The 24,341-nt window shown below is 49.0% G+C and overlaps 2 protein-coding genes across 2 annotated transcripts in view; both read right to left on the bottom strand.

Moving 5' to 3' along the window:
• Positions 1–6,228: 6,228 nt before the first annotated feature.
• Slc27a3 (solute carrier family 27 member 3) lies at positions 6,229–10,974 on the bottom strand. The gene is made up of 10 exons (XM_032897860.1): positions 10,205–10,974; positions 9,729–9,938; positions 9,363–9,521; positions 8,582–8,706; positions 8,180–8,374; positions 7,982–8,072; positions 7,686–7,884; positions 7,385–7,482; positions 7,166–7,296; positions 6,229–6,519 (listed from the first exon to the last, which is right to left on the bottom strand). Exons 1-10 carry the CDS (start codon positions 10,821–10,823, stop codon positions 6,343–6,345), a joined length of 2,004 nt encoding a protein of 667 aa, XP_032753751.1. The 5' UTR covers positions 10,824–10,974; the 3' UTR covers positions 6,229–6,342.
• Positions 10,975–12,463: 1,489 nt separating this feature from the next.
• Ints3 (integrator complex subunit 3) overlaps positions 12,464–24,341 on the bottom strand; it is a 50,198-nt gene continuing 38,320 nt past the window's right edge. The window contains exons 21-30 of the mRNA XM_032897859.1: positions 17,458–17,611; positions 16,500–16,568; positions 15,673–15,748; positions 15,188–15,301; positions 14,856–14,904; positions 14,199–14,366; positions 13,867–13,967; positions 13,603–13,675; positions 13,302–13,458; positions 12,464–13,208 (exon numbers count right to left, since the gene is read on the bottom strand). Of these exons, the coding sequence (XP_032753750.1) occupies positions 13,131–13,208; positions 13,302–13,458; positions 13,603–13,675; positions 13,867–13,967; positions 14,199–14,366; positions 14,856–14,904; positions 15,188–15,301; positions 15,673–15,748; positions 16,500–16,568; positions 17,458–17,611 (1,039 nt within the window). The 3' untranslated portion in view covers positions 12,464–13,130. The remainder of the gene's footprint in view (positions 13,209–13,301; positions 13,459–13,602; positions 13,676–13,866; positions 13,968–14,198; positions 14,367–14,855; positions 14,905–15,187; positions 15,302–15,672; positions 15,749–16,499; positions 16,569–17,457; positions 17,612–24,341) is intronic.

Below are 24,341 nucleotides of genomic sequence, written 5' to 3'. Positions count from 1 at the left end.
TGTGCACAAAGGCACAAGAGCTTTCCAAATGGTAAGACAGGAAAGAATGGTTTCTAATCAACTAGGACAGACAGTCTGGTGAGTCTCAGAACTCACACAGAAGGGACAGAAAACTCCATTCTTTCAGTAGCTGCTGTTCCTGTCTTTGTTCCTCCCGCTTTAGTTTCACTCTCAAAAGACACCTTTAAAACACGGGGTTGGGGATTTAGCTCAGTGGTAGAGCACTTGCCTAGCAAGCGCAAGGCCCTGGGTTCAGTCCCCAGCTCCGAAAAAAAAGAAAAAAGAAAAAAAACCAACACTGTTTCCAGTGCGTTTGCTAATCTTGCTGATGGTCAAACTGCCGGACGCTAGGCCAACAGGAGCCGTGTGTTCTTCACTGCCCACCATTTCTGCTGTCTTTTCTTCCTGGCACTTATTTCCCAGACCTGGGAATCAACCCTCTCCAAGGAGCTGAGCCTCACAAGTTTTCAAAGCTATCTGATTATCCTTGACTTGTTAGCTTTTTAGGGATATTTTACACACTTGCTAACGTCTCACATGCTAAGCAAGAGACTTTTTTTCTTTTTGGAGTATGTTTTTACATGTTTGTTCACCATCTTGCCTAGTGCCACAGAGATCAGAAGAGGACATTGGATCCGATGGAACTAGAGTTACAGATGTGTGTGTGTGTGTGTGTGTGTGTGTGTGTGTGTGTGTGCGCGTGCGTGTGTGTGTGTGCGTGTGTGCCTGTGCAGTAAACTTCAAACATTGCTTCTCCAGAGCCATTCACCGTGTTACCCTGTTTTCTTTTCCTTTTTTCTTTTCTTTTCTTTTTTTTTTCAGGCAGGCTCCCATTATGAAGATCAGAATAGCTTCCAACTCATGGAGATCTGCCCACCTGCTTCCCCAGTTCTGGGGTTAAAGGTGCGGATCGCCACACCCCACCTCCCGCCTTGTATTGTTTGTGAAATCAAGCCTCTCACTGAGGAGGCCAGCAAACCCCAGATCTATTTGTTTCTGTGATGGGATCACAGGGCATTCGGCTCCCTTGCTTTCCTTTTGTTTCTCTCTCTTTCTCTTTTTTTCTAAGACAGGGTTTCTGTGGAGCCCTGACTGTCCAAGGACTCTGTAGATCAGGCTAGCTTTGAACTCATAGCTATCTACCTGCCTCTGCCTCCCAAGTGCAGTGCAGTGCTGGGATTAAAGACGTGCACCACCACCACCCGGCCTCTCCTATTTTTTTTTTCTAATGATTTATTTCCTATGCATTAGTGTTTTGTCTGCGTGTATGTATGTGTGAACCTGTGGAATCCTCTGGAGTTACAGATGGTTGTGAGCTGCCATGTGGTTGCTGGGAATTGAACTCTGGTCCTCTGGAAGAGCAGCCAGTGCTCTTAACCACTGAGCCACCTCTCCCCCACCCCCCTTGTCCTTTTATTTATTAGTTTTGGTTTTTTGAGATGAGGTTTCTCTGTGTAGCCCTGGCTGTCTTGGAACTTGATCTGTATAGACCAGAAACTCACAGTGACCTGTCCTGCTTCTGCCCCGAGTGCTGAGATTAAGGGCGTGTGCCGTCATGCCTGACCATGTTCTGATTTCTGTGTGAATGCTGAGTATAGAACTCAGGCCTCCAAGCTTTGAATGATAACCATTTTATTGTCTGTTTGCTCTCCAGCCCCTGTTTTTGCTTCTTTTGAAGTATCTCAGGCTGTCCCTGTCTTCAATTCCTAAGTGCTGAAATTAAGTCATGTCCCACCACTGCTGGGCCTCAATTGAAAATTGAAACACTTGTGCTTCAAAGGGTATTTCCCAGGCTGGAGAGATGGCTCAGGGGTTAAGGGCAGTGACTGCTTTTCCAGAGGATCCAGGTTCAATTCTCGCCATCCACATGGCTTCTTACAACTATCTGTAACTCCAGTCACAGGTGATCTGATGACTCACAGACACCAGGCATGTATACGGTGCACAAACATACATGTAGGCAAAACACACAAGAAGATAAAGAAAATAATAAACACCAGATATTTATGGGTGTGTGTGGGGGGCATTTCTAAGAGCTGGGCATGGCGGCTCACGTTTTTAATCTTAGTACTCAGGAGGCAGAGGCAGGAGATCTCTGTGAGTTCGAGGCCAGCCTGGTCCACATAGTAAGTTTCAGGACAACCAGAGAAACCCTCTCTCAAAAAAATATTTTATATATATATATATATATATATATATATATATATATATATGTTCAGCTATAAAGTGGAATGAAACATGGATCCACCAATCTAAAATATGCTAGGTGGGAAAGGCCATATAAAAGACCACATACTGCATGATCTCATGCCAAATGTCTATGCTGGGTGTGCTTACTGATGCCAGTTTGGGCTACACAGTCACTTCCCGAGTGTGTAGCAACTGTCAGCAACTAACTAATTAAAACAAACACAAGTGTCTAGAATATACAGATCTACAGACAGACAGTAGACGTGTGACTTTCAGTGCAGTGCAAAGGAAGATAGGTAGTGATTGCTAATGGTTAGGTGGCTCTCTCTGGGAAAATGGAAACATTCTAAGGAGTTCATTTTCTTTGTTTTGTTTTGAGATGGGTGCGGCTGTGTCCCGGAGCTTCCACAGCATCTGGAGTGGCTTAGGACAGATGCGCCACAGCACTCAGTCAAAGGATAAACTGTAGTAGCAGCGTAAAGCATCCACCGGTCTGGGTGGGGACAGCTCAGTGAACACCTGTGTACACTCCTGAGGCCTAAGGCCCCACCTCACTCCCACAAAGAAATGCTATACCTGCATCCTACCCTAAAGACCCCTGGAGGAGAAGCCAGGTGCTCGTATCCCGCCGCCCTCCATTTATCTTTCAGTTTCAGGGCCAGCTAAGGTAGGGAAGGCTTCAGAGTCAGGTGAGTAACTGTCCCATCAAAGTGGGCAAAACAACGCCTCAAGCCTTTCTTGCGCTGTCTGCGCTTGCGCAGTGATCCTGGGCTCGAGCTGGGCAGGTCAGACTAGGAGGAGACTCTTGGCAGTCACTCCAGGGTGACTGAAATCTTCCAGCCAGAGGAGGGATGATACCCCGGAGCTAGGAAAATGTCAAGGCTATTTCCAAATGGTGGTTTTGCAGGCCCTGAAGTCTTAGTCTCTTGTATCACACAAGCTTTTGCAGACAACTTACAAAGACGATGGTGACTGTGCTTGGAGACACTAAAAATTGAATTCCTAGAATTTTACACTTTTCATTTTTCTCAATCTAAAAATATAACACCTGCCCTCACCCTCCCCCCGCACACTGTACCAAAAACAAACAAAAAAACAACAAAAAACAACCAAACAACAACAAAAACCAAAACACACACACACACACACAAAAACCAAAACAGACACACACACACACACACACACACACACACACACACACACACACACACACACACACACACACACACACAGTTTTCAGATTTTTGTCTTGAGATGTGGTGCCCCTCTTGCTGTTTCGTGTATCAAGGACATGTGGGCTCAAGTCCCCCACCCAGGACGTCACAGCACTGAGACACTGAGAGGCTGGGGAGATAGCTCAGTTGACAGAGATGTGTTACCTAGCTGAATGACCCTAATCGATCTCCAAGACCTATACAGTGACCTATATGTTAGAAGAAAATGGACCCCCAGCAAGTGTCCTTTGACCTCTGCATCCACACTGTGGCTTTGCCCCTCCCCGAGTAAATAATTAAAAAACAAAGATGGCATGTAAAACACTGTGATTCTCTCTTTCCACTGTGTCTTCTCAGGGTGGTGGACCATCATCTGAAGAAAGGACACCAGCCAGCACATTTTGCAACTATGTCATAATCCTACTTAATTTTGTTTCATTGTTTTTATACAAAAACCTAATTCCTTCAAATTTTATTTTTAGTTTCAATTGTGGTAAATAGAAAACTTAATTATTTTGAATTAAGGCAGCCGGAGGTGGGGAGATTCAAGGCCAGCCTGGACTACACAATAAGTTTAAGGTCAACTGGGCTACAGAGTACGCCTCTCTTCACAGGGCAAGTCTCTCTCGCTGAAATAAGAAGGCAGCCCGCAAGCTTCCACCTTTATCAGTAGTTGCAGCCCCTGAGATAGCGTTGAGCAGTAGCTGCTCCCAAGACTGAGGACGGAGTCCCAGAGTCCACCCCTGGGTCAGCCTTCTGTGCTAGAGTCCCTATCTCCCCGTCTGTGGTTAAGGGTAGGCATTTTGGATCTTGCGGCTAATGTCCTACTGCAGAGTAAAGTGTGAGGTCAGCATTTAAGCCAGCCCTGCTCAGTAGAAACGTGTGAGACACACTGAGTAAAGTGGACGATTCGGAAGAGAGTGAGAGGGGTGGGGAGCGCACGGTGACCCCTGTAACTCTAAAGTGGCAGTGTTTTAACAAGCCACATTAAAAATGTAAAAAAATTATTTATTGGGCTGGAGAGATGACTCACTGGTTAAGAGCACTGACTGCTCTTCCAGAGGTCACAAGTTCAATTCCCAGCAACCACATGGTGGCTCACAACCATCTATAGTGGGATCTGATGCCCTCTTCTGGTGTGTCTGAAGACAGCTACAGTGTACTCACATACATAAATAAATCTTTTTTAAAAATTATTTATTATTATTATTATTATTATTATTTTTTTTTTTTTTTTTTTTTTTTTTTGGAGCTGGGGACCGAACCCAGGCCTTGCGCTTCCCTAGGCAAGCGCTCTACCATTGAGCTAAATCCCCAACCCCAAAAACTATTTATTATTTATTTAGTTTTCAACACAAAGTCTCTCTGTGTAGCCCTGGCTGTCCTGGAACTCACTCTGTAGAACAGGTTGGCCTTGAACTCCGAGATGTCTGCTCCTGCTTCCCCAGTGCTGGGATTAACGGTGTAAGCCACCACCAGCTGGCTATAGGGCCCGCCTTTGACGAACCATGCTTCGATCGTGCTCATGGGACTCACAGTTATTCTAGCAGACAGTGCAAGTCTGGGTCAGTGTAAGCCTTCACAAACTGGAGGGCAGTGCGCACTTCGCTCTTGGGCCTGGAAGACCTGGGCAGAGGTGGCAGGGGAGCGGTCAAAGAGGAACTGCTGTTAGCCAGCTGGCACATCTGCCTACCCACCCCACCCAGGCTTACCTCACCCTTGCTCTTTCTGTGGCAGATTGGAGAAGTGAGCAGTGAACCAAATTACTGGTGAATCTGTCAGTGTGCAGACATGGCCTTCACCTCAGTTAGCGCGGGCTCCACTTGCAGCGAGCCTGCTGGTGCACGTCGGGTGGGATGTGGGCTTTGGGTCAGGAGGGCTGGCAGTAGGGGTCCAAGCTTTGGAAACGAGGCACGTTTCTTTCCTTAAGATAATCCTTATTTATTTTAAGGGTCTACGTGTCTATGCCAGTCATCATACAGATGACATGCGGGCCAGCAGCGGGTGTTGGCTCCCCTGGAACAGGAGTTAAAGGCAGTTGAGTAGCCTGAGGCCCGATGGAGACGCTGAGAACTCATCAGCAACAGTAGCAAGTGCTCTTAGCCGCTGAGTCCTCTCCCGCCTGATGGGCGTTTAGGGCCGCTCAGGCTGGGGAGAGGTGTAGAGTGGGAAAGCAAGCAAGAAGGAAACGAGCAGAGCATTGTACATGACCACGGCTCAAAACAGAGGCACTCTGGCTCCTGGAAGACAGGCGCACGCATCACTTAACCTTCCCAGATTCCAAATGGTGAGCTTTCTAGATTCTTCTTTCAGGAGGCAAAGAGTCGGTCGTCCCCCCCCCCCCCGTTACTGCACCCCTGCAGGGTCTCACAGCCCCACCCTAAGGGACTGTGAAAGTCAAATGCTCCACCTCTTGAAGTCTGTGATTGGCCAGGAGTCTTGAGGCGGACTCCTTCCCCCCTCTCTGATTGGCTTCTGTAGATCACTGAATTTCCTTCCTCACCCCTCCCTGAGTTTGTTTTACAAGGTTGAGACTTCCCAGGACCAGCCACACACAAGGCTGAGGTGATGTGTGGGGCAGGCAACAAAGGGCAGTGTTTCTGAACGCCTCGATCTGCGTCTGCAGTAGGAATCAATCCTCTGGGATCCTACAGCTCCAGAGACAGCAGTGTAAACGCAAAAGACGTAAACACCAACCGGCAGGGCTTCTCCAGGACCAACCAGGGTCAGCTGTGATTATCAGAAAGGCTCAGCCACAGCTCGGGGCCACATGAGGTCAGGACAGGAATGCGCGAGTAGCCCCACAGACACAGGAAGGGCCAGATAAGCTCCAGTTGTTTATTACAAAATAACGACTCCATATACAAAAGACACCTGAAACCCCAAACAGCCACGGTGGCCTGTACCCCCCCAGAGCCCCTCCCTCAGGCGGAAGGTCTCAGATTCGAAGGTCTCCAGACAGGAGGGCATTGTAGCGGGCAGGTGTGAGGGGCAGGTAGGCACCTTTGTCCTGGTCCAGAACATAGAGGGGGTCGGACAGTGCACTGGGGTCAAAGCCCTCGTTTGCCATCCTAACCTTCTGCTGTTTGAAGGTCTCAGTAGTGGCCAAAGACTCCTGGGGAGAGAAGGGTGTTTTCAGAGAGAGCTGGAGGAAATATCGTCTGTCCACTTAGCTCAGGTGAGTTGCCCGAGCTCTGCTTAGGGGCAGGTATGGGGGAAGGGGACATTATATAAAATTAAGGTGAGGTGGTAACAGAGAAAGGGAGCCAGGCCCTAAGGGGGAGGGGATAAGAAGGGAGATCAGTGGACGGGGCAACAGCTGCTGTCTCTTAGTAGAGGACTTGCCTGGCAAACATGCAGACCTGGATTCAACCATCTCAACCTGGGAACCATGCTGGGAGAAGGTGGAGAGGGGAGCACCTCTGGGACTCACTGGCCAGCCAATCTAACCTAACTGGTGAGCCTGTAAGCCGACCAGGACCCTGTGTCATAGGAGGCAGTGGGTTTTCTGAGGATGACACTCAAGGTTGTCCTCTGGCCTCTAACCATATCCACATGCACGTGCACACACACACACACACACACACACACACACACACACACACACACACACAAGATTAAAGGGAAAGACACAAGGAGCATGTGCCCATCAGGGAAGTGTCTTTTCATGGAGTTCCCTATGTGGGGTTCCTTGTGGGGTTAAGAACCACTAGCAGTTGCAGGTACATGAATGAGGAGCTGGGGCAGGAGCAGCCGGTTACCTGCAGCCTGAGGAATCGAGGTCGGGCATACGGTGGCAAGTTCTCGGAAACATGGGTGTAGAGCTGTACAAGATCCAAAGCCTGTGGGGGCCGCAGAGCCAAGGCCGCCATTCCTGCCCTGCCTTCATGCCCTGGTGGGTGCGGGAGACAGGTAAGCCCCGTGTTCCCTTGTGCCCAGACAGTGCTATGCGGGGTAACTCCTGCCTTTCATGTAAGCACCTGGTACCGTGACTCCATAGATGTTCACTTCCTGAAGGAAGTCCAGGGCCTCCAAGACCTCAGCCACTTCGGTTGTGGCCACATTCTCTCCCTTCCACCTGTTGGCAGAATGGGGAGGAACTGAGAGACGGGCGTTATGGGAGTGTTGCTGAGGAGATAACGACCTTAGGGGATAATGTGGCTGATGAAGTGAGAAAGAGATGGGGCTGGACATGGGAAGAGGAGGGGGACAGAGTTGGGCTGCTGAGGTTTGAGTCACTGAGTTTGGAAATCTGAGAAGATTGGGAAGTTACAGGGATACCTGAAGGTGTCTCCAGTACGATCGTGGAAGCGAAGAAAGCCTTGCTCATCACAGACTAAGAGGTCCCCAGTATTGAAGAAAATGTCCCCAGGCCGGAAGACATCCTTCAGCAGCTTCCCCTGGGCCAGCTCTGGAGCCCCAGCATAGCCCAGGAAAGGGGACTCCTGGCTCACTGGGGCCACCAGCAAGCCTGGCTCACCTGGAAGAATTACCGGGGCAAAGGGGGGTTACTCACCTGAACGCCAGGTGACACCCCCTTCTCAGATGCCAGCTTCACCTCCCGCCTAAGTACAAACCTGGAGACGCGGCCATGCAATGCCCCTGGGCATTCCGAATAGGTTCCCCTGTCATGACATCATATCGAATCAAGGAGAAGGGGAAGATGTGCTGGGGAGGGGAGAGCCACACTGGGTCATGTTAGCTTCCGCACGGAGCCTCTTTTCTCACCATCCCCCTTCTGCTCAGGGGGTTCTTGTGTCCACTCTGTTTCTCACCTTGTAGAGCCAGGAAGCACGCCCCACCGCACCCTGCTGTCCCGTGTAGTTGAAAGTAGCCACGTTGCCCTCTGTAGCGCCATACGTCTCCAGTATCTGCAGGGGTCCAAAGCGCCGTACAAACCGATCCCAGGTGTCTGGGCGCAGCCCACTGCCCACTGCCAACCGGACCTTATGGCCACATTCTGCCTTGCTCTGAGATGGTGAGAGGGAGACAGGGGCTCCAGCACCAAGCTTCCAGATCCCCAGAGTGAAGCCCTGTTCCCCATTCTCCAGAACCTCCTCCCGTTATGCTCCCTTTCTGGCAGGGGGCCGCGTCAGCCATGGGCTCCAGGTTTCCCCTCTCTAACTACCAGAAGTCTTGATGTCTCCTGTTGTCTGGCCTGCTCTGTAGCTACTCACCGGGGGTTGGTTGACCAGGTATCGGCACAGCTCCCCAATGTACTGGAACACCGTCACCCCGTGCCTCTGGCAATCCTCCCAGAACTGGCTAGCCGAGAACTTGGGTTTCAGCACCACAGTGGCCCCTACCAGAATCGGGAAAGAAGGGAGGGTCAAGAGAGGACTCTAGCCACTACTGCTCCCTCGTGTCTTTAGCAAGTGGAGTGGCCAAGTCCTTCCCCACTTGTGTTTGGTGAGGCTAATGTTCTCTTTCATTCTCTGGCATCTAGAGGCTGTTAACTGTGTAGCCTCCACAGCTGCTCAGACTGTGGCTCTGACTTGTGCCATGTTTCCTACTGTACCAGGAAGTCCTACAGTAGGGAATGCCTCCTTCTATCTAGGGCTCAGGAAAACTCCCAGACAAGGCAGGCGTAGAAGGTACTTCAGAACTTGCTAGAGCAGTGGCTCAGTGGCTTTCAACCTGTCCTTTGCAACTCCCTCAGGTCCCATATCAGATGTCTACATAACAACAAAATTGCAGTTATAAGGTAGCAATGGAATAACTTTTTTTTTTCTTTTTCTTTTTTTCGCAGCTGGGGATCGAACCCAGGACCTTGCGCTTTCTAGGCAAGCGCTCTACCACTGAGCTAAATCCCCAACCAGCAATGGAATAACTTTATGGTTTGGGGGTCACCACGCTGTGAGGAACTATGTTAAAGGGTGGCAGCATTAGGAAGGTTGATAACCACTGTACTAGAGGAATATGTGAGAGACTGAATAATGCCCAAGGAGAGAGACTAACCGATGCCCAAGCAGCCCACAATGCCCAGCAGGGAGCCAGACATGTGGTACAGTGGGAGTGCGAGGTAGATCACGTCCTCCTGGTGGACTCCACAAAGCTGGTAGAATCCCTGGCACTGTAGGACCTTCAGATGACTGACTCGAGCAGCCTTGGGCAGGCCTGAAGGGTGGCAAGACCGGCATAGTCAGGGAAAGGGTCTGAGCTGTGTCCTGGAAAAGTAGGTAGTTTGGGGACTGGAAGGAAAGAAGCTGTGCCTGGGATGGTGTCCAGGGTGACCTGAAAGTAAAAGAGCTCCCAGTCCTCTCCCCAGACCTTGCCACCCACTGCCTCAGTATCTGAGAAGTAAGGATTTTATCCAGTCCTCACCAGTAGTGCCAGAGGTGAAGATGTACAGGCAGGTGTCCATTATGTTCTGGGGGGCAGAGAGGTACCCCGGCACCGGCTCATCCACTTGGGTTGCTGCCTCCGACAGCAAATTGCTGATTCCAGCAAGATTAGTTCCAGGGCCCGTTGCCCATAGGTGGAGCCCCATGGCTCTCAAGGCCGGCAGGTCCGGCTCCAGGGATTCCAGGAACTCTACAAGGGTAGGCAAACCCAGCTTCAAGGCTCTCCAGCTACTCTAAAGCCTTCATCACCCGCTGGTTTGCACTGTCCTTGTGCAACGCTCTAGGGTAAGGGTAGCACTGTGGGGATCCCACGTCTTGCCTGAGACCTGTAATCCGACGGTTTAAGAATCCCTTGGGTTTAGTATATCTCTTCCCAAACCCAGGCCTCTTATCCCCACTCACTTTTGCACCTCAAGTCTAGGGACCAGGCACGCCCTCTCAGGCTCCCAGCCTTACCTGTGGCTAGCACGAGCGCGCTCGCACCGCAGCTGCGGAGGCAGTGCAGCAGGGGCCCTCGGCGTAAAGCACTGGGCACGAAGGCCGTGCGCAGGCCAGCTTTGGCCAGTCCGAACCAAAGCCATAGGAATTCCGGGCCAGCAGGGAGGAGCAGCGCCACAGTCGCCCCGGGTGCCAGAGGGGGCGCGGTCGTCCCTCCAGCAGCGGCGTCTCCAGCCGCAGGCGCCACGCGAGCGTCTTCCTCCCTGCTGCCCCTGCCCGAGCCTCGGCCGCCCGCGGTCCATCCCCGTGCGCGCAAGAAAGCACGAGCAATTCGGTTGCTCTCGCGCTCCGCCTCCGCGTAGCTGAAGCACCGTGCGCCGTAGATGAGGAAGGTGCGTGTCGGCTGCTCTCGGGCCAGGTGCGCTAGACGCCAGGCCAGGCTGCATCCGCCCTCAGGGCTCTCCGGGTCCGCGGCCGCTGCGGCCAGCGCGCGTGCTCGAAGGGCCCTTTTGCAGCGGAGGGCGCGAACTGTGAAGGCCAGGTCTGCCCGAAGCCAGCGCAGCTGAGGCCAGAGGTCTAACTTGAGCAGCAGAGGAAGCAACAAGAGTAAGGGCAGCAGCAGCAGGAGGGCCGCCATGGTGCCCTCTTCCTCTAGTTCGTCCCAGCAGCTCACATACACTCCAGGTGGTCCTTCCTGAAACACTGAGCCCGCCTAGGTTCGGCTCTGTAAAACCCTTCTTCTCCCGAACGTGGCGCGCGTGCGCCGGCACCCGCCCTTCCCACCCAGCTTCGGCGGTGTGGCGCGTGAGCCAGAAGTGCGAGTCGGGGGCGGCCCGGCCCTCCCCGCAACCCAGGCCCCGCCCTAGGCGCGCTCGCTCCGGGATTTGACTGCTGGTGGCCAGCAGCTTGTCGGGTCTGAATAGGTGCCTACCCTCCACCCTACAGCTGTGCATTTTCAGGGCCATCTAAGCTATTGGCTGGCGCTTAAGAGTCCTGGTCCAGGAGCCAGGGCATGCCTGACATTCATTCCTTTGGTTGTTCTTTGTCACCCGTGATGGGATGGTACCATTGCTCTCTTCCCAAGGAGACTGAAGAATCTGGCCCCTAGCCAGGTCGTTTCTGCAAGTCTGGGCAAGACAGCCAGATCCAAGTGCTGTCTCCAGCTACCAGCAGCAATAGCAACCCCCAGGGAATGGATGGGAGCCTGAGAATTAAGTAGGGGAAAGGTGGAGGCCAATCTGCAAGATTTGTAGGAGGCCCTCCATTTTAGGCAAGGATACAGTAATTGGGACCAGCCAGCAAATGCTTCCCATCCTGGTTTTAATCGGTGCATTGGAAACTGGGGATGGGAAGAGGAAGAAAAAGAGGCCTCTGGTGGTTTAGAGGTTCAAAAGTATTGGCTTTAAAGGAGCATGGATTCTCAGAAGAGGAAAATGTTCAGGCTGAATCAATGGAGTGTGCACACTAAACGTAGCCTTTACACCTCTCCTTGGCAAGGCATCAAATGTCCCTGGATAGGGAAGGTAAAAGCACGATCTGGGACTATTCCCTGCTGCTATATGGGGACAGTAAGCAGCTAGATTGGAAGAGTCTCCTGTCCCTGATATTTGAACTTTCATCCTCTCTCCTTCAAAACTCAACATAGAGCATCTTTCCCTGCCACCTTTGGAAATCGTGCACTCAATAAGAGGACAAGTACTAGCTTTTGGACCACAGAGGTTTCATGTGTGTGGATTATGTGGACGTTTGTGTGTGAGTGCACATGTGTATTCACGGGTATGGAGGCCCACAGTAGAAGTCAGGAATGCTCCTAGATCACGCTCCCTCCCATTCAGTGAGGGGGTGGCTCTCTCTCACCTGAACCCTGAGCTCTCTGACATTAGTGTAGCTAGCTAGCATCTGACTCCAGGGATCCAGTCTCTGCCTCTGAGCTCTGGGATCACAGGCAAGCCACCACATCAACCTAAGATGCACATGGGTTCTGGGATCAGAACTCTGGTCCTCATGCTTGTGTGGCAAGTGCTTTATCTACTAAGCTACCCCTCCTTACCCCTCCCCCACACCCCTAACGATGACATTCCTGAGAAGCAATGGGCAAGGCCAGCCTGCAGGGAGATGGTGCCAGCATCAGCTTCTAGGTGGAAAGGTTAGATGCCTGACTCACACTCTAGAGGGAAGGATATCGGGAGAGCAAAGCCAAGTCCCTCCTGGAGACATTGTGTAGGGGGAGAGGGGTACAAGTAGAGACATCAAATTTACACAAGATGAACACAGATGTCAACTCAGGCACAAAAGATGTTCTGGCTTGTTTCATTATCACTTAAAAACAATTTAAAACTCGATTATCTTTGCCAAAAGAAAAAGCAAAAACAGAACCACAGAAATCAGGCCATTTGACAGTTCTGAGGAACTTGCCTCCGGGACTCCCCTGGGCTCCGGCTCAGCTTGAAGTGCCAATGCTGGGCCAACCCAAGCATCCCAGGTGCAGCAAGAGCCTCTTACACTGTCATCAGGTTCTTTTCTGAAGGCTGTGGCATTTGCCCAGATGGGCACCGCCCACACCAGGTCAGATGCCCCTTTCACACTGGTGTAGTGACCGCCGTCCACAGACTACAAACGTCTGTTCAGAACAAATGCAGGCTGAAGGGAGGAAGCAGGAAGGAGTGCCCTCTCACACAGCATCTGCCGCCGTCCCAGCCTCTCTGCCCAGAAGCCTCTGCATCACTCCCTTCTCTGTCCAGTGGCTCTTTGGAGACTTGGGGAGGAGTCAGGGGCAAAGATCTTCCACCATGATCTGCTTCTGCACAGCGTCTGGCTGCTGTGAGTACCTACCAGTGGGAGCAGCAGTGGAGAGGGGTAAAAGGAGCTGGAGGCCCTGGGCTAAGAGGAGGGGTGGGGCTGCGTGGACGTTTCTCAGGCTGGGGCAGGGTGGGAATGCCAGGCCTCAGTCACTGTCAGAACCCACAGCAGAGGAGCCTTTTCGTTTTCGTTTGGTGGGCTTAGGCTTTGTGTCTTCTTCCTCCTGGAAGAAATGAGGGGGCAGGAGGGCATCACTGACCTGGGCAGCAGCTGGCCGCACCCCATCCCCCTCCTGTGCACTGGCTGAGAGGCTCACCGAGGCACTGCTGGAGCCTGACTCTTCTTCAGCATTGGGAGGCTGGGCAGCATTCTTTCGACTTCGAGGGCTGGACAGAGCTGCCTTCCGCCGGCTCTTGGGTGGCTTAGTGGAAGAGTCCTCGTATTCCTCCGCCAGGGAGAAGAGGTCACTGAACCTAAGAGATGGGACAGGCTTTCTGAGATGGGTATCCTTCCCAGGCCCCTCCCACTTCGACACCTAGTCCGGGGTCTTGCTGGTCATTAAGTTAACGTTCCCAGCAGACCTCCTCTCCCCAAAGCCCAAAGCAGAAGGAACTCACTTCATCTTGTGAGCCTCGTCACAGCTTGCCTGGACATGCTGCAGCGCCTGGAGGATTGGTGTCTGGCTAAAAACTACGGAAGGGAAGCACAGGTAATGTGTCAGGAAGCTGACTACATAGCACAGAAAGTTGCTGCTTCTGTGGGTTTGAGCAGTGGTCCTGGAATCTCATCCCTGCCCCAACTGGCTGTAGGGGATCAGAACCAGGGCAGCACCTCCCCCAAACTGGCCCAAGAGGAAGGGAGTAGGAAGAGAGGCCGCATACAGTTCTGCTTGGTGTTGGCTAGGTTGAGTCTTAGGTTGTCCAAGTGTTCCAGGATCTGTTCCAGGGTCAGCTGGGCCAGCTTGCTGCTAGAGCTTCTTAGGCTACATGGAGAGGCAGAGAGTCAAATACTCACTCCTCCAGTGTCCCTCCTTAGGTCAGAGATAGTCCTAAGTGTCGCAGTGTGGGGGTGGGGGGAAGGGGACTGAACAGGGTGGGACTTAGGGCTGGTGGTCCTGCATGTCACATGTCTTCAGGCCATCAGATGTCACCCACAAACCAGCCTGGTATAGGACTGGCAACCCACCATCCCTGGGCAGCAGTCAAGTGCCCACCTCTGCCTCTTGCGGGGAAGGCTGTTGTTCTTGATGAGCAAGGCCTTGATGTGCTCTGCAAGCAGCTCGTCGTGCTTCATGCACCAGTGCCTCAGGATGCTGGTGGTGAACTGGTCATCAGGATGGCAGGGCCGGCTCAGCACCATCTTCACCATCTCTTCACTGGGCCTACAGATCAAAGCACGCTGGGTCCATGCACGCACACACGGACGGCTCACTCGCCTTGGCAATGGCTGCAGTGAGTGTCACTTCCTGATATCCCAAACCCCAGCCTCCTGGCCCTGTGGCTTCCTGCTCTCATATCCCTCTCCCCTTCTCTCTGGGCCAAGGAATGCCTGGTTCCATTCTCTGTAGAAGGCAGAGGAGAAGTGAGATTCTTCAGCTTCTGCAGTGGTAGGAGGCAATGCTACAGTCCCCACAAGGCCCTCCCCAACACCTCAACTTCTCTAGGGTCTCTGCAGCTGGCTCGTCTGTCGGGGTGATGAAGGCCGCTGTGGTCCCTTGCCCTGACCCTTCCCTCTGGAGGTGTGTGAGGAATAAAGGGCAGGCAGGGCAGGAAACAGGGATGCTCCGTCCCTGCCTCCCCCTCTGAGGGCAGGGAAGGCAGACAGCCACGGCTATGGAGAAAGCATGGTCCAAGTGCCACCAAGAACTCACTTCTCTCTTCGAAGCTGAAGCAGGAGACAGGACAGGGCCTCTGGGTGCTCTGTGGGGAGGAGAGAGGTGTTCAGGGCAATCTATCATTTCAGGAGGAAAGGTGCCTCTCCCACTCCTCCAGGCAACAGCCACTGAAAGAACAGTTTTGACAGAGAACCTGGAAGACTCTACGCCTCACTGCAGCTGCGAGGCCTGGTCCTCTGTTCAGAGAAGGCCTGTAGGGCCACCTGCAGAGCGCAGCATGTCTTGGAGGGGAGGAGGGGACTGGATGCATTCTCTTGGAAGTCTGAAGGCTTCACCTTCTCTCCTCCACAGCCTGTGGTTCCACTCACCCTTGTATTTGAGGTGCTGTAGAATAGGGATGACAGTCTCCAGAGGGATGTTGTGGGCAAGGAAGAGCTGCCAGGCACAATACTGCTCAAAGGTTTCCCAGTCCAGGCTCTGAACTGAAAGAGACACAAGAAACTCGTCTGTCTGTCTGTTTTTGTCTGTCTATGTCTGCCTGCCTGCCTGCCGTCTCTTGCACATGGCTAGCCCCCTGACTAGTAATATCCCAAACAGATGGAACCGAATCTAGATCCTGTCTGTTTGCAGTGCACATGGACTACTGTGTCTCTGGAGGATGCCTGCATCCCCAACCACCCAGGGCCAGAGAGATGAGGGGTTCTGCCTTTCTGTGCTACAGAGTGATGCACGGACATCAGATGCCATGGTATTCTACTTCTCCCCGTCCTACCCGACAACCACTTTCCTGTCACTGCTAAACATGGTTGATGTCCCTCTCCTCTCCTAGGTGTCTGAAGACCTAGTTACTTACTGAGTATGTTGAGGACTGAGTCCTTCCGGAACATGACCAGGTTCCCCATCATCACATGGCAGACTAGCTCCTGGAGCTGGGCAGAAGGGAACATCAGACCCATTAGCTCTAAGAGAGGCCAAGGGGCAGGAGGGGAAGGCATGACACAAGATTTTGAAGGGTGAAGGGGTCAGGTACAACAGCAATAGGCTTGTAGGGGAACAGGCCTGTTAAGGAAAAAACTACCCACACGCTGATGTCAGAGAGAACAGGAATCTCCCCCATCTGGTGAGCTAGGCCCAAAATGAAAAGACCCTGGGAGGCTGAGCTCTGACCCAGTGTGGGCAGGAAAAGGCAAAGGAAGGATTCTCAATGCTGAGTCCCTCTCTTGAGTGGGAACTGAGTAGACACGAGTAGAAATGAGACACACCCATTCAGATATGGACCTATGCAAAGCTATAATCCCTAGGGGTCCTGTGCATGGTCAAGAAGAAATGGCCCAAACATTTTTATTATGAGCTGAAGGGAAAGCCAGGCAAGAGCAAAACACATGACCAAGCATGCAGGCACACACAGACACCTGCCCGCCCTCAGCCTTCCCTGAGCAAACATGAACTTCCAGAGAACATGGAGAGCTACCAGGGAGGATGGGCTCGACCCCAGCCTCTCCTGAACTCTGCTTGCCCTTCCTAGCCCTAATGGCCTAAATGGCACCCACATGCAGTGGGAGGCGGGAGTGTCTGAGGAATGTGGGTTTTCAGGTACAGGCCTAGGGAGAGAACACGGACCTTCATTTCCCAAGTCCTGCCTGCCAGGCCCTGTTGGAAACATCAAAGCTCAACGTTTACCTGTGCAGAGTCAATAACAGCCACTATCATGTTCAGCAGCTCCCCACTCCTTAAGGTTTCATCTGGAAACTATGGAGAAAAAGAAAGGGCAGGAGTGTGGGCCAGATCCTTGGCTCTCATCTAGCCTGTCCCACCCCTTATCATTAACTAGGGTTCTGGTTCTGCACAGAACCAAACAGCTACAAATCTGGGGATTTAAGCCTTATGAACCCCAGGCTTCAGTATCTGTGTGTGTCCATCATGAGCAGACTGTGTTTGAAAAGAGGAATGGTGTGTGCTTGCACACACAGTAAGGTACACGGGTTCTTGTGCAGATGAAGATCAGAGAGGGGGATACCACTAGACCCCTCCTCCCTCCCTCCTGGCTGTGGTCACAGTTCCTCCTGCCATGCCCACACCCTGAGTCCTCATTTCTCTCTTCCTGATACTCCCTCCCTCATCAGGGAAATGAAAGTGAGACTCCACTACAGAGGACAGGCCTCTTAGTCATCAAAGGGGGCTTGGGAATCTTTCTGGTTTAAGAGACCTATCTTGGTCCAGAAGATAGAGTTAACCCTGAGAATCCAAGCCGATAGACAGGTAATGCTCACATCACAGCTGAACCAGAGTTAAGATCTGAAAAGAGCTCCAGCTTATAACAGAAATGAAGGAAGACAGCCATGCTATGGGAAGCAATGACACTAAAGTAGGTGGGCACATGGGAGACAGCTCAAGAGCACAGAGTAAGTCAGGCAGGGTGGCTCACGCCTGCCCGCCCAGCACTTGTCTGTCGTCAGCCTGGGCTTCACAGTGAATGCTCAGGGTCACAGAATGAGACTGTCTCAAACAAACAAACAAACAAACAAACCAAAAAACACCCCCCCCGCCCCCAGAATGTGAACTAAGGTTGGGTCACTCCCTGTAATCCCTGAACTGCTGCCGTCCCCCACCCCACATGGGCCCTTGTGGAGGCACTGACCTCTGTGTAGATGGAAGGCGTGAGGTGGCATAGCAGCCGCACATCATCCTCTTGGCAAGCCTTCATGTCCATCATTAGACAGGTGTGCAGGTCACCCAGCTGGGTAGCCTGGGCAAATGACTCGTACAGGTTCATCTTCCCTGCGGCGGCTTTGCTGCAAAACCAGTTGGGCCTAAGCCAACAGTGCAATCCAGCACTGGGGCCTCAGACATCCCCAGGGAGGTGCCCATTCTACCTTGCATGGACCTCACCTTCCTCCTTATCTTCTCCAAGGGCCCAGCAATTTTGCAGCCAGGAGACACTTTTTCTCCCCCCAGTGCTGGCTTTTGTTTTGTGTTCCTTTTTATTTAGACATGCCTCACTACTAACCCTGGCTGACATAATGACTCGCTTCATGTACATCAGGCTGGCCATAAACTTCTGGAGATCTACCTGCCACTCTCTCCCAAAGAAGCTAGAATTAAATATGTCCATCACCATGTCCAGATTCCCCAATGCTCTAACCATCATCAGTGAGTGGATTATCTCCTGAGAGCAGAGAGAAGGACTCCTGTCCTGCCAGGAGTAGCAACTGACACCATATACAAAGTCTAAATTAGACCTGAGGCTTAAATGTATGAACTAAAACCATGTGTCTCGCAGACAAGTGCATTCGCAAAGCTAGGCCTACTGGTACAGACTTGTATTCCAGCACTCAGGAGGATCTTTGAAGGCTCTTGAAAACCTGTCTCAAAATGAAACAAATCCTCCAAGTAGGCCAGTCAGTGCTTGGGAGGCAGAGGCAAGATGATCAGGAGTTCAAAGTCATCCTTACCTACAAAGCAAGCTTGAAGCCAACTTCAGGTATGTAAGACCATCTCAAAAAGCAATAAACTGCTCTCTGTACCCAAATACTGTGTGGGAGACAACTGGACTCTCAGAAGTGTAGACAATCTTGAGAGCTCAGGGGAGACAGCCACTTCTGCCCACTTCTGTTCCTCTTGCCTTGTGCCCTCTGGATACAGGAACCTAGGAGCAGTCAGTGGCAGGAACCTTCTGGTTTCTGCCCGCACCTGGAACTGAACTGAACCGGTCCCATAAATCTCTGTACCCAAATCTCATGGGGGAAGAGAGCTGAACTCTCAGAAGTGCAGACAATCCTGAGACCTCAGGGGGAGACTGTCACTTTTGCTCACATTCCTGACCCAAGAGGAACCTGCCTAGTGCTCTCTGGATACAGGGACCTAGGAGCAGTCAGGGGTAGGACCCCTCCAGTTTCTGCCTGCACCCAGAGCTGAAAGCCAGTCGCTAGGAGCACCAACACACCCGAGAGCAGAGGTAAGACCAACCCTTCTGCTCCAAGTGACCCGCGTGGAGGCCTCAGGTCACACAAACACAGGAGTATCTCTCTGTTCCAGATCCGGCTGAAAGAAAACAGGTCTACAGGAGCTAAGACACAGGCTTACAGGAGGGTCAAGCCACTGTCAGAGACAGCAAGACCAGCTGGCACCAGAGACAACCAGATGGTGAGAGGCAAGCACAGGAACCTAAGCAACAGAAACCAAGGCTACTTGGCATCATCAGAGGCCAGTTCTTCCACCAAAGCAAATACGGGATATCCAAACACACTGGAAAAGCAAGATTTGGATTTAAAAATCACATCTCATCATGATGATAGAGGACTTTAAGAAGGACATAAATAATTCCCTTAAAGAAATAAAACACGGGCTAGGGAGATGGCTCAGCGGTTAAGAGCACTGACTGCTCTTTCAGAGGTCCTAAGTTCACTTCCCAGCTCACAACCATCTGTAATGAGATCCGATGCTCTCTTCTGGTGTGTCTGAGGACAGCAACAGTGTACTCATATACACAAAATAAATAAAATAAATTAAAAAAAAAAGAAATAAAACACAGGTAAACAAGAAGAAGCCCTTAAAGAGGAAACACAAAAATCCCTTAAAGAATTACAGGAAAACACAACCAAACAGGTGAAAGAATTGAACAAAACCATCCAGGATTTAAAAATGGAAATAAAAACAATAAAGAAAGCACAAAGGGAGCCACCCCTAAGACTGAAAACCTAAGTGAAAGCATCACCAACAGAATACAAGACATCGAAAAGAGACTCCCACGGGCAGAAGATACCACAGAAAACATGGTCAAAGATAATATAAAATGCAAAAGCCCCTAACCCAAAACATACAGGACTCAATGAGAAGATCAAACCTAAGGATAACAGGTATAGAAGAGAGCGAAGACTCCCAACTACAGGGTCAGTAAATATCTTCAACAAAAATCATAGAAGAAAACTTCCCTAACTAAAGAAAGAGATGCCCATAAACATACAAGAAGCCTACAGAACTCCAAATAGATTGGAGCAGAAAAGAAACTCCTCCCGTTATATAATAGTTAAAACACCAAATGGACAAAACAAAGAAAGAATATTAAAAGCAGTAAGGGGAAAAGGTCAAGTAACATATAAAGGCAGACCTATCAGAATTACACCAGACTTCTCACCAGAGACTAAGAAAGATCCTGGAAGGATGTCATACAGACCCTAAGAGAACACAAATGTCAGGCCAGGCTACTATATCCAGCAATATATCAATTAACATAGATGGAGAAACGAAGATATTCCATGACAAAACCATATTTACACAATTATCTTTCTACAAATCCAGCCCTACAAAGGATAATAGATGGAAAACTCAAACACAAGGAGGGAAACTACATCCTGGGAAAAGGAAGAAAGTAAGCTCCTTGCAACAAAACCAAAGGAAGAGACACACATAAACATAATCCCACCTCTAAAAAAAAAATAATGGGAAGCAACAATCACTACTCCTTAACATTTTTTTTTTTTTTTTTTTTTCGGAGCTGGGGACCAACCCAGGGCCTTGTGCACTAGGCAAGCGCTCTACCACTGAGCTAAATCCCCAACCCCTCCTTAACATTTCTTAACATCAATGGACTCAATTCTACAAAAAAAAAAAAAAAAAGACATAGACTAACAGACTGGATACATAAAGAGAACCCAGCATTTTGCTGCATACAGGAAACATAACTCAGTGACAAAAACAGACACTACCTCAAAGTAAAAGGCTGGAAAAAATGTTTCCAAGCAAAATGGTCCCAAAGAACCAAGATGGAGCAGCGATTCTAATATCAAATAAAATCAACTTTTCAACCAAAAGTTATCAAAAAAGATAAGGAAGGACACTTCATATTCATCAAAGGAAAAATCCACCAAGATGAACTCTCAATTCTGAATATCTATGCTCCAAATACATGGGCATAAGAGAACCTTTACTAAAATTCAAAGTACACATTGCACCTAACACAATATAGTGGGAGACAACACCTCATTCTCATCAATGGACAGATCATGGAAACAGAAACTAAACAGACACACAGTGAAACTAACAGAAGTTATGAACCAAATGGATTTAACAGATATCTATAGAACATTTCATTCTAAAACAAAATAACATACCTTCTTCTCAGCACCTCATGGTACCTTCTCCGGGATTGACCACATAAATAATGGGTCACAAAACAGGCCTCAACAGATACAAGAAGATTGAAATAATTCCATGCATTCTATCTAATCACCATGGACTAAGGGGAGGGGGGTCTTTAATAACAACAAAAATGACAGAAAGCCCACATACCCATGGAAGTCGAACCACACTCTATTCAATGACAACTTGGTCAAAAAAGAAGTAAAGAAGGAAATGAAAGACTTTTTAGAATTTAATGAAAATGAAGACACAACATACCCAAACTTATGGGACACAATGAAAGCAGTGCTAAGAGGAAAACTTACAGTTCTGAGTGCCTCCAAAAAGAAACAGGAGAGAGCATATGTCAGCAGCTTGACAGCACACTTAAAAGCTCTAGAACAAAAAGGAGCAAATGTACCCAAGAGGAGTAGAAGGCAGGAAATAATCAAACTCAGGGCTGAAATCAATGTAGAAACAAAAAGAACTATACAAAGAATCAACAAAACCAGGAGCTGGTTCTTTGAAAAAAATCAACAAGCTAAATAAACCCTTAGCCAGACTAACCAGAGGGCACAGAAAGAGTATCCAAATTAACAGAATCAGAAATGAAAGGGGAGACATAACAACAGAATCTGAGAAAATTCAGAAAATCATCAGATCCTATTCCAAAAGCCTATATTCAACAAAACGAGAAAACCTGGATGAAATGGATAACTGTCTAGACAGATACCAGGTACCAAAGTTAAATCTGAATCAGATAAACCATCTAAACATTCCCATAACTCCTAAAGAAATAGAAGCAGTTATTAAAAGTCTTCCAACCAAAAAAAAAAAAAAAAAAAAGCAAAGCCCAGGACCAGATCAGTTTAGTGCAGAATTCCATCAGACTTTCATAGAAGACCTCATACCAACACTGTCCAAACTATTCCACAAAATTGAAACAGAAGGAGCACTACCCAATTCCTTCTATGAAGCCACAATTACTCTTATACCTAAATCACACAAAGACCCAACAAAGAAAGAGAACTTCAAACCAATTTCCCTTATGAATATCAATGCAAAAATATTCAATAAAATTCTCGCAAATCGGGGTTGGGGATTTAGCTCAGTGGTAGAGCGCTTGCCTAGCAAGTGCAAGGCCCTGGGTTCGGTCCCCAGCTCCGAAAAAAAAGAAAAAAGAAAAAAAAATTCTCGCAAATCGAATCCAAGAGCACATCAAAACGATCACCCATCATGATCAAGTAGGCTTCATCCCCGGGATGCAGGGATTCTTCAATGTACAGAAATCCATCAACGTAATCCACTATGTAAACAAACTCAAACAAACAAAAAACCCCCCCACATTATCATCTCATTAGATGCTGAGAAAGCATTTGACAAAATTCAACACCCCTTGGAAAGATCAGGAATTCAAGGCCCATACCTAAACATAGTAAAAGCAATATACAGCAAACCAGTAGCCAACATCAAACTAAATGGAGACAAACTTGAAGCAATCCCACTAAAATCAGGGACTAGACAAGGCTGCCCACTCTCTACTTATTCTATATAGTACTCGAAGTCCTAGTCAGAGCAATCAGACAACAAAAGGAGGTCAAAGGGATACAAATGGGAAAGGAAGAAGTCAAAATATCACTATTTGCAGATGATATGATAGTATACTTAAGTGACCCCAAAAGTTCCACCAGAGAACTACTAAACCTGATAAAACAACTTCAGCAAAGTGGCTGGGTATAAAATTAATTCAAACAAATCAGTAGCTTTCCTCTACTCAAAGGATAAACAGAATGAGAAAGAAATTAGGGAAATGACGCCCTTCACAATAGTCACAAATAACAAGTCTCTGAAGAAAGAAATTGAAGATCTCAGAAGATGGAAAGATCTCCCATGCTCATGGATAAGCAGGATTAATAGTAAAAATGACCATTTTGCCAAAAGCAATCTACAGATTCAATGCAATCCCCATCAAAATTCCAACTCAATTCTTCATAGAGTTAGAGCAATTTTCAAATTCATTCGGAATAACAAAAAACCTATGATACTGAAAACTATAGTCAACAATAAAAGACCTTCTGGGGGAATCACCATCCCTGACCTCAAACAGTATTACAGAGCAATAGTGATAAAAACTGTATGGTATTGGTACAGAGACAGGCAGGTAGATCAGTGGAACAGAAAGACCCAGAAATGAACCCATACACCTATGGTCACATGATCTTTGACAAAGGAGCTAAAACCATCCAATGGAAAAAAGATAGCATTTTCAACAAATGGTGCTGGTTCAACTGGAGGTCAGCATGTAGAAGAATGCAGATTGATCCATGCTTATCACCCTGTACCAAGCTTAAGTCCAAGTGGATCAAAGACCTCCACATCAAACCACATACACTCAAACTAATAGAAGAAGAAGTGGGGAAGAGCCTCGATCACACGGGCACTGGGGAAAATTTCCTCAACAAAACACCAATGGCTTATGCTCTAAGATCAAGAATTGACAAATGGGATCTCATAAAACTGCAAAACTTCTGTAAGGCAAAGGACACTGTCATTAGGACAAAACGGCAACCAACAGATTGGGAAAAGATCTTTAACAATCCTAAGTCAGATAGAGGGCTAATATCCAAAATATACAAAGAACTCAAGAAGTTAGACTCCTGAGAGCTAAATAACTCTATTAAAAAAAATGGGGTACAGAGCTAAACAAATAATTCTCAGCTGAGGAATATTGAATGTCTAAGAAGTACCTAAAGAAATGTTCAACATCCTTAGTCATCAGGGAAATGCAAATCAAAACAACCCTGAGATTCCACATCACACCACTCAGAATGGCTAAGATCAACAACTCAGATTACAACAGATGCTGGCGAGGATGTGGAGAAAGAGCAACACTCCTCTATTGGTGGGATTGCAAACTGGTACAACCACTCTGGAAATCAGTCTGGAGGTTCCTCAGAAAATTGGACATTGCACTACCTGAGGACCCAACTATATACCTCTTCTGGGCATATACCCAAAAGAGGCTCCAACATACAACAAAGACACATGCTCCACTATGTTTACACCAGCCTTATTTATAATAGCCAGAAGCTGAAGAGAACCCAGATGCCCTTGAACAGAGGAATGTATATAGAAAATGTGGTACATCTACACAATGGAGTACTACTCAGCTATCAAAAACAATGACTTCATGGATTTCATAGGCAAATGGATAGAACTAGAAATAACATCCTGAGGGAGGTAACACAATCACAAAAGAACACACATGGTATGTACTCACTGATAAGTGGATATTAGCCCAAAAGCTCAAATTACCCAAGATACAATCCACAGACCACATGAAGCTCAAGAAGAAAGACAACCAAAGTGCAGATGTTTCAGTCCTTCTTAGAAGGAGGAACAAAA

This window comes from Rattus rattus, chromosome 3 (genome assembly GCF_011064425.1).
Source record: "Rattus rattus isolate New Zealand chromosome 3, Rrattus_CSIRO_v1, whole genome shotgun sequence".
NCBI lineage: Eukaryota > Metazoa > Chordata > Mammalia > Rodentia > Muridae > Rattus > Rattus rattus.
The sequence above is the reverse complement of the archived record's forward strand: the minus strand, read 5'-3'. Positions and strand labels throughout refer to the sequence as shown.

What these genes read in the sequence shown, in the direction of transcription:
- Slc27a3 (XM_032897860.1), bottom strand. Translation starts at nt 10,823, where the DNA reads ATGGCGGCCCTCCTGCTGCTGCTGCCCTTACTCTTGTTGCTTCCTCTG. An exon ending in ACCTGGTCAACCAACCCCCG is followed by an intron (nt 8,375 to 8,581) that starts GTGAGTAGCTAC and finishes TCACCATCTCAG; the next exon opens with AGCAAGGCAGAATGTGGCCA. An exon ending in CTCGATTCCTCAGGCTGCAG is followed by an intron (nt 6,520 to 7,165) that starts GTAACCGGCTGC and finishes TTCTCTCCCCAG; the next exon opens with GAGTCTTTGGCCACTACTGA.